This window comes from Eurosta solidaginis, chromosome 4 (genome assembly GCF_040869045.1).
Source record: "Eurosta solidaginis isolate ZX-2024a chromosome 4, ASM4086904v1, whole genome shotgun sequence".
Taxonomy (NCBI): domain Eukaryota; kingdom Metazoa; phylum Arthropoda; class Insecta; order Diptera; family Tephritidae; genus Eurosta; species Eurosta solidaginis.
Window position 1 is genome coordinate 182,102,782 of NC_090322.1, and position 19,044 is coordinate 182,121,825.

Consider the following 19,044-nt stretch of genomic DNA (forward strand, 5'->3'; position numbering starts at 1 on the left):
GTAGAAGAAGACTGGCTTTAAAACAAACAAGCATGACCTAGATCAGCCTCACACCCGATTGAAATACTTCAGCTCCCATTGGAAACGAAATTTCCAGAACCAGTTCTATATGTATTCGTTACATTACATCACTATCCTGCATAACCATGTGTTGCAGTATGTTAGTATGAATGCCCCTCATGTTTTCAAACACATGTGAGTGCTTGGAAAATTTCAACATTCCGGACACGCAAAAATAACACCAAGTTGGGAGCGTAAAATCAAATGCAACAAAAAGCAAAGCCCAACATCAACGAAATCATAGCACGTTGGCACCAACGAAAGCAACAACAATAAACATATATAAATTTTACCGCCTCAGCCTGAAGTCTAGACAATTTTAGTTATTTGCAAATTTTTCTTTTTAATTTTTTCTTATTCTCTCTATTCGTAAATCTCGTATATTTTTGTAGGAAATTTTTTGTCGCAGATGTTGGTAATGCATTTTAAAATTTACTTAAATTAGTTTAAAATTAAAATAAAGCAACTGCGTTTTGGCACCCATTATATGCCTTGAAATGAAGGACAGAATATTATTGGTGCTCATGCATTAAAAGCGAGTATTTTCTCGGACTCAAGTTTCTGATTAAAAGCTGGTGAGTAGGTATTTTATTTTTGTAGAAAAAACAAGGAAGCCCCTTCTACTTGAAAAATCGAGTCTGAGCAAAGCTTTTTTATGCATGATCCCAACTGTTTTTATTGCAAACTGTACATTTAAGTACTCCCGAAAGTTTTTGACAATCTAGTTCGTGTGGTGCCGGTATTTAATCGACCTGGCAAAATACGTGACACATATCGTCGGTCTCACGTGATTTCAACATGGTTGTCTTCGACACAAACAAACAAAATGTGTTGGTTTTCCGAGCAGAGAAGCGAAATGTGCTAGTCTTCCACGCGAACAACGCATGTGCTAGTTTTTCACCCGAACACGAATCGTTTATATCTTGCATGGGAATTCGAAACATGCGAGTCGTCCACGGGACCGACATACATACTTCAATTAGATTAGATTTAGTTAGTAGTTTAGGTAGTTCCAGATTCTGACATCTCATGAAGTTTCAGCATCGTCGCGAAGATGTCGTGATTTGGTATAGAAGTTCTTCATAATTAGAAGTAATAAATTTATTCTTTCCCAGCTATTTTAAAGTTTCACGATTAATTTATGAATTACATAGAGAACTGAAAGCACCATGCTTTGTTGTATACAAGTCCCGGCATTAGAAATATTGGCCAACCCCTAATACAGGTCTTGAGTACCTTCCCGAGAAGGATTTAACTTTCTGATCAGTTTTTTGAACTTAAGAATAAGTTATTTAATAAGCCTTACATTTTTTGTTGTTATATCGGCCTACTGATTTGTAAGATCGCGGGTTCGAATCGAGCTCAAGGCCTAACAATAATTTTTTTTTTTTTTTTATCATTATTATTGTTATGATAAATTTTTATCTTAATTGAAAAAATTTTTAAATTAGAATAGAAGAAAGAAAAAATTTAGACAACTGCCAAAGCTCGTTGTATAGATCCATTTCGGGAACTGCTAAATTCCTTCATCGGCAACGTTTAGGCCCCGCTGCTATAACCATTCAGCCATCACAGCGGTTTTTTGTTTGTCTTCATTAATCCTACTTCTATTCTGATTCGTGCCAATTGATATTCACAACACTGCGACATCTGTTGCAGAATGGATGTGAAAATTGGACTTGTTTGATGGCAATGCTGCCATAGTGTCATATTTTATTGACACTTTTTTCCCCGTGCTCTGGGATGTATTAACAATTTTTGTTGTTATATCGGCCTACTGATTTGTAAGATCGCGGGTTCGAATCGAGCTCAAGGCCTAACAATATTTTTTTTTTTATCATTATTATTGTTATGATAAATTTTTTCTTAATTAAAAAAATTTTTAAATTAGAATAGAAGAAAGAAAAAATTTAGACAACTGCCAAAGCTCGTTGTATAGATCCATTTCGGGAACTGCTAAATTCCTTCATCGGCAACGTTAAGGCGCCGCTGCTATAACCATTCAGCCATCACAGCGGTTTTTTGTTTGCTTTCATTAATCCTACTTCTATTCTGGTTCGTGCCAATTGATATTCACAACACTGCGACATCTGTTGCAGAATGGATGTGAAAATTGGACTTGTTTGATGGCAATGCTGCCATAGTGTCATATTTTATTGACACTTTTTTCCCCGTGCTCTGGGATGTATTAACAATTTTTGTTGTTATATCGGCCTACTGATTTGTAAGATCGCGGGTTCGAATCGAGCTCAAGGCCTAACAATAATTTTGTTTTTATCATTATTATTGTTATGATAAATTTTTTCTTAATTGAAAAAATTTTTAAATTAGAATAGAAGAAAGAAAAAATTTAGACAACTGCCAAAGCTCGTTGTATAGATCCATTTCGGGAACTGCTAAATTCCTTCATCGGCAACGTCTATTCTAATTTAAAAATTTTTTCAATTAAGAAAAAATGTATCATAACAATAATAATGATAAAAAAAAAAATTATTGTTAGGCCTTGAGCTCGATTCGAACCCGCGATAATAAGCCTTACTTCCATACATATGTATATATATATTAAAAGACATTTACCAACGGATATAACACTTTTGGGTCCTTAGAGCGCACCTCATAAGTATTCCAAATTCAAAACAAGAAATAAACGTCGCACTGAATTAGATTCAACTAGAGCTCAATAAAAACTTCATACACACTGCATCGAGTCCGTTACCGTCAACATTAAATGAAATATTAGAGAGAGCTTCGGAGGCTACACGTATGTGCAGCGATATGCAAAATATGAAAACCCTACAGACTGTCCTCTAAGACTGTCCTAGCACACTACTCGTGTAAAATAATCGTCACCAGAGACTGGTGTCTAAAACTCAAACTCGCAATGTGGCTATATAAGTCCGTCATTGGTAAATAGTAAGGCGAACAGCCTTTGACGAACAATACAATATCAAAAAGTGGATTAGAAAACAGCGATCAGGCTTGGGAGGGTTAACAGGAGCACTTAGGGGGCAACTGACCTTCACGCACCTGAAACTGTAACTTGTTCGGCAGAGGAAGAAGTTGCTTCATGCCAGCTAACTTTTTAAGGATCAAACATTTATGGCAACGAGAAGATGAAAACACGAAGACAGGGGCTTTTGTTGTGCGCAACTGGTACTCCTCAAACAACTGCAAGACAACATAACAAACATGGCCGACTTAAAATATGTAGTAAAAATAAATATGTCACCGAAAAAAGTATATAGAATTACTTCCACAATCGAAACACTGACCGCTAGGGCTGCACACTGAAATAATGGGCATTCCTTTTAACATAATTTGTAGAAATTGCGGCGAGGAACACTGGAATGCCCAGCTCTAGCACATTTTACGTTCAATACTCTGCGCAGTTGCATATTGTTGCAGAGTATAGCGGTGTCGTACAGCAATTAGCCATAATTGGTTACCAGAAAAAGGGCATCAAACTGACCCGGAACCAACTCATTTTAGCATTGCATGTTCTCTTCCTTTCCCATTTCTCTCCACCAGTTCGCCGTTTTCCCACATTCCCAACACCTCCTATAGGATACAAAATTTTAGCTTTGTATTAAATTCCCGTTATTATCCATTGTTTGTGATCACTGTCAAAGTTTACAGAACAAGCATAAGTATGTATGTATAGGAAAAGCATTATAACGAATATAACTTCCAACACTACGCCGCTAATAAATAAATGCTTCAGACAGCGTAACTTCCACATATACATAGTTACAAAAACCGCAGATGACATTACTCAGCCATATACATGTATATATCCAAATACAATATAAGATACCGAAACGAGATTTAAATAATCAACTATTCGAGACTGCTGTTCGCAAGAAGTCTAGACGCTGTGAGAAATAGGCGAGCGAGACAACTGAGAGTGTTTAAAAATCTGAAGCTATAGAATAACGAATCACAGCGATTTTAACGCGCTATAGGTGAAGTACGCGAACACATTCAATTGTAAAGATCTACTACCATAATAGTGCTGTTAATAAAGAGCATTTTATACATAGAACATTTAAGTTTATTTATGTGACAGTTTAACAGAGGTTACGCAATAATCGAGAATTCTGAAATTCGTTGCAGTATATTGAACATATCTGGACAAACTTTCGTTTCTTATTCATTTCATAAAAATAGCGGTTTCCGGGTTTATATTTTGGTCAATAGGCTTGTACTTCGTTTTCCTGCAATGCAAAGATAATGTTCGGTCTACTATGGAAAACATAGCTAGAAATGCAAAAAGGAAATATTAGCATGTTTTTGTGCTTTTACATAGGTCATGCAGTTTCTTTAAATGATTGCCTACTTCCTTTTCTTCAAAACTTTTAAACATTTTGATTACGCGCCGTAGTACCAAAACAAATGATTCAACGAATGTTCTGGAAGGCCTGTCTTGTTTCAAAAAAACAAGATTACTCATTCCTTTATACAATTTTAATCTCCGGAAATGCCAAGATATATTGTGTTTGAAAATATAATACGCATTAGAGTGGTTCGGTTTCAATACGAAATAAGAGAGCTACATAAGTATATAGCACTGCGGCGGCTATAAGATTGAAGCTTATGTATAATGGAATGATTTTCCGTTATCCCTTTCAGTGCTGCTCAACCCCTATACACTTGTAGCACTTTTGTTTTTGTTTTTCCCTGAAGAATAGGCACAGATTCAAATTCACACTTTGTATATTAAAACAAGTAAAGGTGTCTAAGTTCGGGTGTAACCAAACATTATATACTCAGCGCGAGCTTCAATTGCACATTTCATTTCTGATAAATTACTTTTATACATAGCACGTGGCACCGCCCTTTTAAAAAAAGAAAATTCTCCCCATTTCCTCTTACAATAAAACTTGATAAGTGAAATATCATTGATTCAAAACAATTTTTTGCTAAATTAAAGCTTATTATAGTCTACGACCCTTTTAAACTTGTTATTGTCAGCTGAGCAGAGCTCACAAAGTATATTAACTTTGTTCGCATAACGGTAATCCATAAAGGCATAAACTAATCGAGATAGACTTCTATATATCAAAATGATCTGGGTGAAAAAAGAAATTAATTTGGCCATGTCCGTCCGTCCGTCTGTAAACACGATAACTTGAGTAAATTTTGAGGTATCTTGATGAAATTTGGTATGTAGGTTCCTGGGCGCTCATCTCAGATCGCTATTTAAAATGGAACGAAATCGGACGACAACCACGCCCACTTTTTCGATATCGAAATTTTCGAAAAACCGAAAAAGTGCGATAATTCATTACCAAAGACGGATAAAGCGATGAAACTTGGTAGGTGTGTTGACCTTATGACGCAAAATAGAAAATTAGAAAAATTTTGGACAATGGGCGTGGCAACGCCCACTTTTAATAGAAGGTAATTTAAAAGTTTTGCAAGCTGTAATTTGTCAGTCGTTGAAGATATCACGATGAAATTTGGTAGGCACGTTACTCCAATTACTATATGTGTGCTAAATAAATAATTAGCGAAATCGGATGACGAACACGTCCACTTTTAAAAAAAAAGTTTTTTTTAAGTCATATTTTAACAAAAAATTTAATATCTTTACAGTCTAAACCTAAATTATATCAACATTTGACTCCAGTAATGATATGGTGCAACAAAATACAAAGATAAAAGAAAATTTCAAAATGTGCGTAACTCCGCCCTTTTTCATTTAATTCGTCTAGAATACTTTTAATGCCATAAGTCGAACAAAAATGTACCAATCCTTGTGAAATTTGGTAGGGACATAGATTCTATGACGATAACTGTTTTCTGTGAAAATGGGCGAAATTGGTTGAAGCCACGGCCAGTTTTTATACACAGTCGACCGTCTGTCCTTCCGCTCGGCCGTTAACACGATAACTTGCGCATAAAACGATATATCTTAACTGAACTTAGTTCACGTACTTACCTGAAGTCACTTTATCTTGGTATAAAATATGGCCGAAATCCGACTATGACCACGCCCACTTTACCGATATGGAAAATTACGAAAAATTAAAAAAATGCATTAATTATATACCAAATATGAAAAAAGGGATGAAACATGGTAATTATGGACGCAAAAAATAACTTTAGAAAAAACTTTGTAAAATGTGTGTGACACCTACCATATCAAGTAGAAGAAAATGAAACAGTTCTGCAGGGCGAAATCAAAAGCCCTTGGAATCTTGGCAGGAATACTGTTCGTGGTATGACATATATAAATAAATTAGCGGTACCCGACAGAAGATGTTCTGGGTCACCCTGGTCCACATTTTGGTCGATATCTCGAAAACGCCTTCACATATACAACTAAGGGCTACTCCCTTTTAAAACCCTCATTAATACTTTTAATTTGATACCCATATCGTACAAACACATTCTAGAGTCACCCCTGGTCCACCCTTATTGCGATATCTCGAAAAGGCGTCCACCTATAGAACTAAGGCCCACTACGTTTTAAATAATCATTAACACCTTTCATTTGATACACATGTCATACAAACACATTCCAGGGTTACCCTAGGTTCATTTTGCTTAATGGTGATTTTCCCTTATTTTGTCTCCAAAGCTCTCAGCTGAGTATGTAATGTTCGGTTACACCCGAACTTAGCCTTCCTTACTTGTTTTATATATAAGTTGCCGTGGTCTTTAACCGATCCCGTCCATTTTTACTAGAAATATTTTCTACTATAGGAAAAATTTGTGTACCCAATTTTATTACGATCCGTTAATTTTTCTTCGAGTTATGGCTCCCGAAACATAGAAAATTGCTTAGTCATAAAAGGGCTGTGCCACGCCCATTTTTTTAAATTTGAACTTTTTCCTATTTATTGTTATAAATCCACTTGGGAAACGAAATACCATTGATATAAAGCCCTTTTTTGCAAAGATATAGCTTATTTTATTCGTCCACGACCCTTTTAAAAATCTTTTATATAAAAGTGGGCGTGGTCCTTAACCGATTTCGTAAATTTTTCTTCAAAGCATTCTTTATAGTAAACGCAACCTCTCTGCCGAATTTTGTTACAATAGGTTTAACGATTTTTGATTTATGATTAATAATATTTGTAAAATTGATTTTATCATAAGTGGGCGGCGCCACGCCCATTTAAAACAAATTTCAACATTCTAGGTGTATTATTTATTAAATAATCAGGTTTTTTGCATTTTCCAAAATTTTATATACATATATATAATATACATATAATACCAATCTATTCTGGGTCCAGATGAGCTAGTGTATCAAATTTTGTGAAGATACCTCAATATTTACTCAAGTTATCGTGTTAACGGAAAGACGGGCGGACATGCCTCAATTAAATTTTTTTTCGAGACTGATGATTTTGATATATGAAAGTCTATATCTATCTCGATTCCTTTACACCTGTACAACCAACCGTTATCCAATCAAAGTTAATATACTCTGTGTGCAAAGCACACAAATTCGATTTATATGAAAGTGCTGATTTGTTAGTGTAAATTAGAATATCATATCATGTCTTGGCTTCATATGAAAGTGCAAAGAAAAGGCACTTCCATATGAAGCCAAGACACTTCGGTATGCTATTCAAATTTACACTAACGAATCGACAACAAATAATTTTTCAAAAACATTGTAGCACTGAGACAAATTTTAATTTAAAATTTATTCACCAAGGGAACCATCACAATTCTTTAAACATTTAAAATAAATTTTTATTTTTATTTGTTTTTTATTTTTTTAATTAAAAAAAGTTTCAGTGTACATATAATTTTTTAAAAGCATTGTGATTTGCACTTCAATATACAAATTTTTGAACAGCCCTGGTTAAACTCATACATTTTGGACAAATTTTTAAATTAACTCTGAGCTAAGAAAATAACTTTTCGATTTGCGACAATATTTTTAGTAGGTCATGAAAAAAACCTTAAAAATCAAAGTCGAAAAAAAGTCAAAAAAATGAAATTTCGCAGGCTCGAAAATTATTTTTTTTGGGTATGCGTAGTGGAACTTTTTTTTCCTATCCTTCCTTTTTTCCAAATCCTATCGAAAATTCGATGGCACGATATCGGTTAATAAATTGACCCAGTCTAATATAAATATCATATGTAGGTGCATAAATTACGGGTTGTATATATTTATTTACACTTGGAATTTTAAAATACAAATTAATTCAAAAACAAGCGGCTACAACAACAACAGTTAACAAAAAAAAACAGATGTTAAAAAAATAGAAAATATATCTTATAATCATCAAAAAGATATAAAGTTAAGACAAAAAAATAAACAACTCTAAAAGAACAAAAGTAGAAGTTAGAAAGAGTAGGCAGAAACACAGTAGCTGTTTTGAAATTTGAGTGGGCGCTTGCTAACTTTAAGGAGAAAGATAAGGTCATGTACCACGAATATCTATTTGACATACAAAAATTTCAGCGGCACGATCGCACGTCCAATCGAGGTGATTGCACGTGCTGCCGCGATGAATCGCTACGAAAAATTATACTTTTATGGCTCATTGTCCACTTTTTTTTTATTTTTATTGTTTGCATATTCTTATTTATTTGCTCGTTATCATTTGCTATGAAGTAAGTTAATAAATTATGCTGATTGAGTAATTAGTTGAGAAATTGATATTTCAAAAGACGAATGTTGTATTTTAATCACATTAACACTCAACTGAATCACGATTTGGCGACTGGAAACCGGTTTAATATTTTAAACATATGTCAAGTAAAACATTGAGGTCGGAAAGGTAACAGGAGTAATGAGATTGGCCATTATTATTAGTTTTCGATGCAGTGCGACCTTACTGGAATACAGAAATCATGGCGGAACCATAAAAGGTAACATAAGCACGGTAACATACCTACAAGTATAAATACAAGTTCCATGTACTTTGTTTTTGTAAATCGATGGACTAATGTCAAAATCGCACTGCGCCGGAATTTGAAGTGTTAAATCATATTTAAAAAGTACCAATAAGCTGATTTTCGGCAGTCACCTGCTACTGGTTCCGCTATGACAGAAATAGTCCGAAATTCTCTACTCAGAGTTTAGGTAAAGGTAAAATCTCTCTGAAGCAATTTTCTTTTTACTCTCATACTCAATCCACTGTTAAAATATTAGAATGCAGTGTTTAAGGAACCCTGGTTTTGAAAACCTTCGTACCGTATCTTCAAATTACTTGAGTAAAGTTTAGGAGGTCATCTGCCTGATACATAAGTAAGTTGCATGAGTCGGGAATATAGATTCTTGCAGTGACATCAGATCCAAAAATCACCTGAGAAGAAGACGCATTCCTGCGGTAATCTCATCAACGTGCCGTATTTCCGTGCGAATGACTTAGTTTTTGAATCGACAAAGGGCTAACAAAATATCGAAACATCACCCATTTTGACAAGTCTATATAGTTGGTAAAATTACCTCTAAAGCAGATTTTCCACCTGAGTTACGTACTTCACCTGCAGACTGATACTGAAACCACGGAAACTTGTAGAACAACAGTGTCATGTTAAAGTTAGCCCTCGTCGGCCTAATTAATGTCCTATCTCGACTCGTGAGAAAAGTTCTTGGAAAGATTTACAGACCTCTAGCGTTGGCGACGGCAAGTACCGAAAAAAAAGTTTTAATGATGAGATGTACGAGTTTTATGCAGACATTAACATAGTGCAACGAATTGAGATGCAGCGGCTACGCTGGCTATGCCATGTTATGCGAATGAAAGATAATGTTCCGACTAAGGAAGTATTTTTATCGAAACCCGCCTATGGAAGCAGAGGAAAAAGGCGGTCCCACTCCGCTGGAAGGATCAGGTGAAAAACGGTTTAAACTCCCTTCATGTGACCAATTGGCAACAGTCAACCCAGCAAAGAAGCGGCTGGCGTCGTTGGACGGGCATATACGTTTAAACGGTTAAGCGCCAATTAAGTAAGTAAATAATCTCGCTTCAGTTAGTCTCTCTTCCCACTTTACGGTGCCAGTTTAAAGTTCAGTAGCTGTACGCTCTTCTCTTTCTCAATATATCTACAGCTGTGACGAGAATGATGTGAGCTGTTGCTTATTTTAGCGACGAACTGCATATTAAACAGTGTTTATTAGGAGCACTAGCAAAGGACAATATCTTCATAGGAACGCCAAGTAGGCCTGGAGCTCTCTCACGTGGAAAATCCTGACGATTGGACGTTTGTCCTATTATCTATATCTATAGTGCTTAGCGAGTCATTCTTTGGAGGGGTGCAGGTCAACTCATTTACTACATTTGCCTTCAATATCAATGTGAGGGATATACAGCATTCAATGATCAGCTTTGGTTTTGTCGATGCATAAAGACAAAGCATCTAGTGCAGCCTATCAAATTTTCACTACAATGGTTCGAAACGCAGAAAAATATCACATGTTTCAAGTTCTGCAAAAAAATATCCCCTAACTACTTTCCCATAAAGCTCAGAGCCATCAGTGAAGATGTCTGAAGTTAGTTTGCTACTAACTTGTTATTGAAACGCTCTTTTATTGCTTTTTTAATGTCACTGCACGTGTTTGCAATCATTTTGCTTTAGAAAGGACTCGAGTCTAAGGCTAGAAAATCAAATCCTTTTATTATTCATTGTTAATGTAATGACTGGTAATCTATCTAAGTCTAATATTTGCATTTTTGATCACCAAAAGACAGCTAATCATCATTCCTAGAAGACTGCAGCACTAATTTATTAATCTCAATAACAGAAAATACTACTTCAATTATGAAGTATATAGTAAGAAAAGTGTAAGAGGTAGCAGTCAAAGGTTTTAAGGCATTGAATTTGACCGCAATGATTATAAGTCCGTGAGCATACATCCTTTAACTACTCTGATAACTAATAATCTTGTAACTTCTGTATTTACTTGTAAATAAATTACAATTATTTGTGATACATTTTGCGGTAAATTAAGAAGAAATCACAAACTATGGACTTGACATACTTGCGACATCCTTTACTTATGTATGTACGCATGTGTATGTATTAGAGCGGGTCAAATTGAATGGATGGATTGTATTTTTTTCATCAGGAGTATAGCAAAAACGTAATCTACAGATGATTCTAAAAAAAATTGCTGAAGACACCATAGCCCTAAGTCCGATTTCGGGTCCCCCAGTTTTGCAAAATACATATTTTGCCATATGAATGTAGGGTTTGGCCAAAAAATCTTCATAGCTTCTGATAAAATAATAGGAAAAATATCATATTGGGGTTACTTTAAAGCAGGCATGCTTAACCAACGAACCGATATCATTTCGTTACGATAATTAACGTTAATAAACGAAACAAAGTCATTTCGTTTCGTTTATTAACGTTAAGAACGTCAAATTAACGAAGTGATTTTGCTTCGTTTTCTGCCATATCAAAACGAAATCAAATCGTTTATGTTGATTATTAATTTCAAACTATGCTGGCAAAGCTGATTGATGGCGGAGTCATTAAAGGTGAAGGCATTAGCCAAGCTGATTGCAACTTTTCTCATGAATTTTGACAGTACGAACATTTCTCAGAGTATTTTGACATTACCACCAACGAATTACACAAACAAATTACATGGAGTTTGTGCGTGTATATTCGCTCGCTGTTAGCACCTTACGGCTTCACCATGGCTATAGCATTGCCAGCACAATTCAAACTTTAAGTATCACGTTTTTGTTAACGTTTTTACCGTTAACGAAAGCTTTTCGTTTCGGTTAAAAACGAGATACAATTTATTTTGATAATTTCTTTATCGATAATATTTCGAAGTGTTTCAACGGAAACGGTGGAAATTTTTTGATAAACGATTAGCTTAACGTTAAGGTGCATCCCTGCTTTAAAGGTATTTTACGTACATTTCAGAATCTGTGTTAATACATGAAATGTACTCACAATAAGGGACCAAAAATAATATTCATTGATTAATACTGATTATTATTTTTGGTCCGCGTTTATTAATTATTACTACTTGAATCTTGTATGTTTTAAAATAGTGGATCTTATTAATTATTTACTAACCGATCATCCAATATTTAATAATCATTAATCAAGTCGATTTTTGATGAATTAGTTGATTAATTATTTTCCACTTTTTGTTAATTACAAATAACTATGATTGAATGTTTATTTCTGTTCATTCTTTTGAATTAAATGTGTCACGCTCATCTATATAAGGATCATGTATTGCTTTTAATTTTAAATTACTTTAAAATTTCCAATTAGATGATCCAGTGCTATTATAATAAAAGATTACTGTCAATTATCTTTTAAATGAATCAATTAATTATTTTTAGTCTTTCTCACAACAAAATTATGTTAAAAGTTCAAAATAGGACGACGATTATGTGACTGATTTTTATATAGTTAAGTAAAAACCACTATAAACACCTTTTATATTAATTATTTTCCATTACTGTTAATTATGAATAAGTCTGATTAATTGATTATTTCTGTTCATTCTCTTGAATTAAACGTGTCTAACTTGTTTAAATAAAGATCACTTATTGATTTTAGTTTTATGATTATTTGAAATACTTTCAATAAGATGATCCAGTATTGTTACAATTAATGTTTACTTTCCATTATCTTTTAAACTAATCATGTATTTATTGTAATCTTACCCGTAACAAAATTTTGTTGTTAGTTCAAAATATAAGAAAGGGTCTGAGACTGATTTACATAAATCACTCCTGACACCTTCTACTATTTTTAAACAGAAAAGTCTTCAATTAGTTGCCTATTATACTTGCCTTTTAGTATTGTGTATATGATAATGAACTTTATTTTGGGATTTACGTTATTTAATGCACAATAAGTTTGAATTTTAGTTGAAGGTATGTACTGAGTGACTTTCATCTTCGGATTTTGATTATTTCTTCAATATCAAATAATCATAGTAATTTTTTATTACTTTTTTAATTAATCGATTATTGATTGCAATCTCGTCTTAACAAAATTTTATGTGTTTTTTAGCGCGAAATAAAAAAAGGGCCTGTGGCTGATTTATATTAATGACTTAGAAGTAAAAGCCATTGACTGACTCCTTCTAACGGTTTTTATATATAACAGTCATCAATTAATCTCACTTAAATTCATTTTTGTAGTGGTAAAAGCGTTTGACTTCTAATACTTTACACATATGAGTGACCGTTATCTTGGAATTATTTTGTGATTTCTTTAATATTAAGCAATAGTGACTGTTTTCTCTTATCTTTAAGTAAATTAAGGCGAAAAAGGGTCTGTGACTTATTAATAAATGCCTTTTATTTTTTTTATTGTCATCCACATAATCTTTATTGATGTAAGATCCTCTTAATTTTGGCACTTTATATTGCTGACTTTCATAAGTAAAAATCACTGAGTGACTCTTATTAATGAATTTAATATATATTATAGTTTTCAAATATTTTATAAGTTTTAAACAATCGCTTATTTTCAATTATCTAATTCTTTTAATCACATGATTAATCGTTAATATTTAATTACTGAAACCAAAACCTTATAATATAATCGCAAATTTTGATTATTTTTCAATAGCAAATCACAATGATTATTTTCTAATATAAATAAGTATTAATTGCTGCGCTATTTTAACAAAGCTAAGCAATCATAAAAATTAAGGCATCGAAGTTCCTTATTCTTAAATAATAAAAAAAAAAAGAAAATCTTACTCTGAATAAAATCTAGCTAAAAAAAAACCAAAATTCAAAACAGCTGTTCAGCACTGATTTTCTATTAGAACAGTTATAAATCTTGCGCTCCCTTCTCCATAGTTCGTTTGCATATTGAGCATTTTATACATTTTAATTTTTTCGAACATCTATAATTTGCTCTAATTATGTTAATACATAATTTATTTAAATTTTCTTTCGTTGTTGTTATTTTAACAGACACACTTAAGCGAAATTTTCGGTTCGAATTATCGTGTACCAGCAACAGCCACTTCAATTACAATCAAATTAGCGCCAAATACACATTTCCGCCTTGAGAGAGATCTATTTGTTAATAATTCACGTATGAATAGTTTCACTATTGTCGGTACACATCGAGATGGTGAACAAGTGGAAATCACTACAGGCGCTTTTCCAGGCGATGATGGCACCATCGGACCGTATCCGGAAATTTTAATGCAAGATGTATTTTCTGTGGTTGTGCGTGAGAGTGCTTTCTCAGGTGAGATGACGTGTTTGCATATCAAACTTGAAACTTTAATTAATTTAAATTATTTGCAGGCAATAAAAAATTCACTGTACGCAATAGCAACGATTTGATTTTGTACTCAAATGCTTTTAAGAGGGCCGAAATTAATGGACGTTTTATTGGTGTCGCTGATTTGCGTATCGAGGAGAAAGCATTCAATTCAGCGAATGCTACGGTAAGTGTTTAGAGTTTTGTAGAATAATTAAATGGAAATATTTTCTCGTAAGCGTTATTGCCAAGTGCACTCGAGTAGCTGTTCTTAGAGGTGACCGATTCCTTGTAGCATTGCAGACTCTTAATTGAGAGCCTGCCGAAAAAAGCAGCTTCCTTTGTCTAACTATAAGTTATTGGCATTTGGGCAACAGAGAACATTTGCAGAAATACTAGACAGATCTGCCCCAGCTTTAATAAAAACAAAACTGTGTTTGTCATTCGATCAGATCCGCAGTATCCTAGCCTGCTGATTCGTTATCTGTTGGGGATACAGATGACTTTTGTCGCAGTTGCGAGGAAGAGGATGAGATATATTGTTTTCTACACTATCTTTTTCAATACCCTGCTGTAGCCAGATACAGATGTATTACAAAGGTAAAACTTTCTCCATTACCTAGCCGAGTTTGGTTTTGCTAAGGTGGAAGACATTAGTATTACGCTATGCAAAAAAACACAGGCTTCGCCTTTCATGAAAGGTAGCAGACTTGAGCCCTCACAAGTGGTTTTACTGTCGCACACAAGCCTAAGTCTACCTCTCTACTTTGGGCACCCAGCCTTTTCCACATATTCTACCCTATTATCATTTACAGATACCCCGTAACCCACTTTGCGTATCACATAAAGTCATATGATAGCATATCACATCATATTTTATCGTATCATATTCAAAATCAGCTGGGCGATGAAGTCTACTAAAACCAAACTTGAAACGAATTCTAAGTGTGGGATTTTTGTAATAAAATTCTAGAAGGGGTTCTCGAAAAAAATTTCTGGTATAAAGCAAGCTTCAAAACTATTATTTGTTACGTTTCTGTCAGAGCACTATTCAGTCTATGTGAAGCCTTTATTGGCCGGCTAGTTCACCCTACGATGTTTTCATAACGATACATGGTGATCTTCTATTAGGCCGTTCATATAGAGGATAATCGTGAATATCAATTATATAATTATATGTGATAGCATATCTAAGATATGATATCATACTGAAACGAAATATGTCATTTCGTATCTTGGCATCTCCTTACATATCATATGGGGCCATAATAGTCAAAAATCACACCTTAGCACATCCAATCATAGGGTGATCGGTATCATATAAAACCATGAATATTATAACGTTATGCATATGAGGAGTTCCATATCAAGAAAAAATGAACCAACTCGCTAAATTTGGTTTTGTTTTTCAACTGAAATTTTTTCTAAGCGAGCAGAAAACTCTGAAGCTTTAGAAAATAAACCCTAAATATCTACTAGACTTATCATAAAAATTATAGGAATAATTGGTCTTACTTACTTAAAATTCCGAGTAAAAATTTGGATTTGTACTGAGACCTCATATTTTTTGGATACGTTTCCTCGATTTTCTCGAAAGTGCTCGATTGTAATCATTACGTTTTAATTTGGAGCTTCCCATACATGTCTTAGAATACCATGCGATATCATATCGTTTCAAATCAAAACTGCCATATCACAAATCACACCGTTTGATATCAGAAAAAAATATTATCGCGCCCTACATTTATTTATTTTATTAATTATATATCCTGTCATAGAGGGTGATCTTCCACTTGGTCGTCGAAATCATGTAAAATTGTTAATATTATATCAGTACTTGTCGAAACATACCAAACAATATCATATCCTTTCAAATCAAAAATACAATATCACATCGTATCTTTACCATAATCACCAAAAAGGAACACATATCACACTGTTTCATATCATTCCCAACAAAACAAACCTCAAACACTTCATGATCTATTTTCCTTCATCATATCACATGATTTTTTCATATCATGAAAGGTCTTACCACACCAATTCATAACATATCATATCACTCCTATACCATTAGATATCATTTAAAATGTCATATCATTTCATAATAAATCTTTTTAGGCCTTATACTATTATTATATCACTCCTTGGCATACCATTACATATTATATCACTAGATACTATACACAGGCGGGGATATCATACGCTTAACAAAGACAAAGGAAGGGACTATTCGTTTGAAAAAAATGTTTTACTGTTCAGAATAAAGTCTTATGAAAAACACATGAAGTAAATAATGAAAAAGAAAAAAAGAATAAGGAAATTTGTGCACTTCGATTTCCAGACGAATAGGTATAGCCTAAAATAATCATAACTTATCATATGATACGATATCACATCGTTTTATATGCTATCAAATCACATCTTATCAGCTTATCACTATATTGCATCTGCCTTATTTTATTGTTATATCTGACTTACAGCTTCACATCGAAAACTCGCACATCGACAACATTTATCGTTTCGAAGCATCACTGCGTGAGATTAAATTCAGTAACTGCAGTATTGGCACCATCAATAGTGGCTCTTTCGATGTCAACAATATATATTTTATAGCTTTTGTAAATAGTCGCATCGATGTAATCAAATCACGTGCAATTACGGAAAAGGTTAGTGAGAAGAAATTTTCGAATAAGAATGTTGCTACAAAAATATATTTTTTAATAACTGCATTTGCATTTACAGTTATTTAGCATGCATGTGTCTTTCATTGGTGGTGTGATTGGCTACATTGAAGGTGAGGCGATACACGGCAGTGGCATCAACGAGCTGATTATGAGAAATAACAGGTATGTCATTTAATAACAGGTTTTTAAGTGATTAAAACTTTAAAATTGTCTGTCTTTCCTTCCTGCTCAAACAGCATCGATACCATTTACGAAAATGCCATTCACGTGAACGCTATCAATGCCACCATCGCTGATAATCGCATTAAGCATTTGGGCCAAAATTGGTTACGCGTCAAGGAGTGGTCAAATATTGTTATTGAAAAAAATCGTTTTGGTGATTTTGGTGGTATTATATTGGAAGAAACCAAAAAGCCTGGTATATGTCGCTTCGAAAGTAACTCATTAACACTGCCCAAGCAAAATAGCTTAAACATCACAAATCGTCATTGTATAATGCGTGAGATTTCCGTGCAATTGCCATGTCGCTGCAATCTCGATTGGTTGGAAAAGCTCTCCACACGTGACTTACGTTCAGAAATCTACTGTACGATTGATACAAAATTGGGTGCTTGCTTTAATGCAACCACCTTTAATATGTTGAAGTATGAAAATGAGGTTTGTGATCCAATAAAGACAACAGTCGATTGCGGCGCGAACCGTAATCTCAAGAAAGTGGATGGAAAATTCTTTACACTCGAAGAACTCGAACATCAAAATACGCAATTAATATATATAATCTATCTCAGCGCAGCTTTGCTGTTAGCCATAGCGCTTGTTATAATCTTAGTGTTGGTTATGCGTTGCCTATGTCGTCAGAAAAATGGCAGCATAGTCGGTGGCGGTTTAAGCTATCATCATCATCGCCATGAATTCACATCGAACGAACGACACATCATCGAGCGCGCACAACAACTCATACAAAAACGTTATCCACATATACACGCTGGTGTTGAACGTTTGTGTCAGGAATTATTACAACCCAGTCGTAGTGAGAAACAATGCATTAAGACTGTCACAAAAATTGAGAATCTCTTAAGTAAAATTGAACGTTCTGAGGATTTGAATGCTTTCTGTAGCGTTTTAGCGCAACATTTGCAACCACAAACGCAATCATTGCAACATACGCTCGAAGCAGTTTACAGCACCGGTAGTTTCGAGCAAGTGCAACGTGAAAATTACGATGGTCCGTTATATGCGGTAGGATGTATTGATCAATCACATACTGTGGCTAGCATGGAAGTGGCGCGTTTGGAGCGTGAGCGTGAACGTGAAAGAGAGCGAGAACGCGAACGCGCCAATAACGCAGAGAGTGAACGCCGCAACGACGAGACGCTTAATGTGCCAAACGAACCTTTCTACGAGGAGTTGGGTCAACCTTTATTGCCAGACTATGCCTCGCCGGCCGATGGTCGTGATTATGCATCACCACACGATCCAGCTGGCGGTCTGAATGCGGAGCTGGAGTATGCAGAGCCCATCAATAATCGAGGTAATTTAATGTACTAACAAGCGTTATAAGACACTCAAGCACGCGCATCACACACAAAACAAACAAACACACCATTGTCGTCAGCACCAAAAAACCCGTAACGATTCGCTTTGTGTAAAATTAAAAATGTGTTTTTTTCTTAACAATCCATCGAAACATTATCTTACCTTGTATTCCTACACACTTATGTATGTATATTGTATAGCACTATAGGCTGTGAATTCATAAATTACAAATGTATGTATGTATGCATGTAAGTAAAGCTCAACTTCATTTAGGAGTGAAAGCTCGACTTTATTAGCAGCAAAGTGAAAGCTCGAAGTCAGCCCTTTATGTTGCATTTTCATGTGCAATAAAAGCTTTTATATGTTAGATTACAAAGAATAAAATAAGTTAAAACTATTTTTTATATAAAAAATTTAAGATTTTAAATATTTTAAAATATTCTTTAGAGCAACAAATAACTAAAAACGAAAATATAAAAAACCGATTTCCCACAGGGTGCAAAAGTTGATATACATATGTATGTATGTATATTGAAGGAATTTTCTATTAATCCTTTGAAATTTGGTTTGAAGCCGCATATCT

General features: G+C 34.2%; 2 protein-coding genes across 7 annotated transcripts in view; one reads left to right on the top strand and one right to left on the bottom strand.

Annotated features, from left to right (window-relative positions):
* hiw (highwire) overlaps window positions 1–19,044 on the bottom strand; it is a 376,800-nt gene that overhangs the window by 155,330 nt on the left and 202,426 nt on the right. The gene's annotated exons all lie outside the window — the stretch shown is intronic.
* be (ben) overlaps window positions 1–19,044 on the top strand; it is a 139,575-nt gene that overhangs the window by 67,518 nt on the left and 53,013 nt on the right. For both annotated transcript variants that reach the window (XM_067784121.1, XM_067784120.1), the window contains exons 2-6: window positions 13,941–14,223; window positions 14,283–14,425; window positions 16,722–16,907; window positions 16,984–17,087; window positions 17,162–18,456. In XM_067784121.1, the coding sequence (XP_067640222.1) occupies window positions 13,941–14,223; window positions 14,283–14,425; window positions 16,722–16,907; window positions 16,984–17,087; window positions 17,162–18,456 (2,011 nt within the window). The remainder of the gene's footprint in view (window positions 1–13,940; window positions 14,224–14,282; window positions 14,426–16,721; window positions 16,908–16,983; window positions 17,088–17,161; window positions 18,457–19,044) is intronic.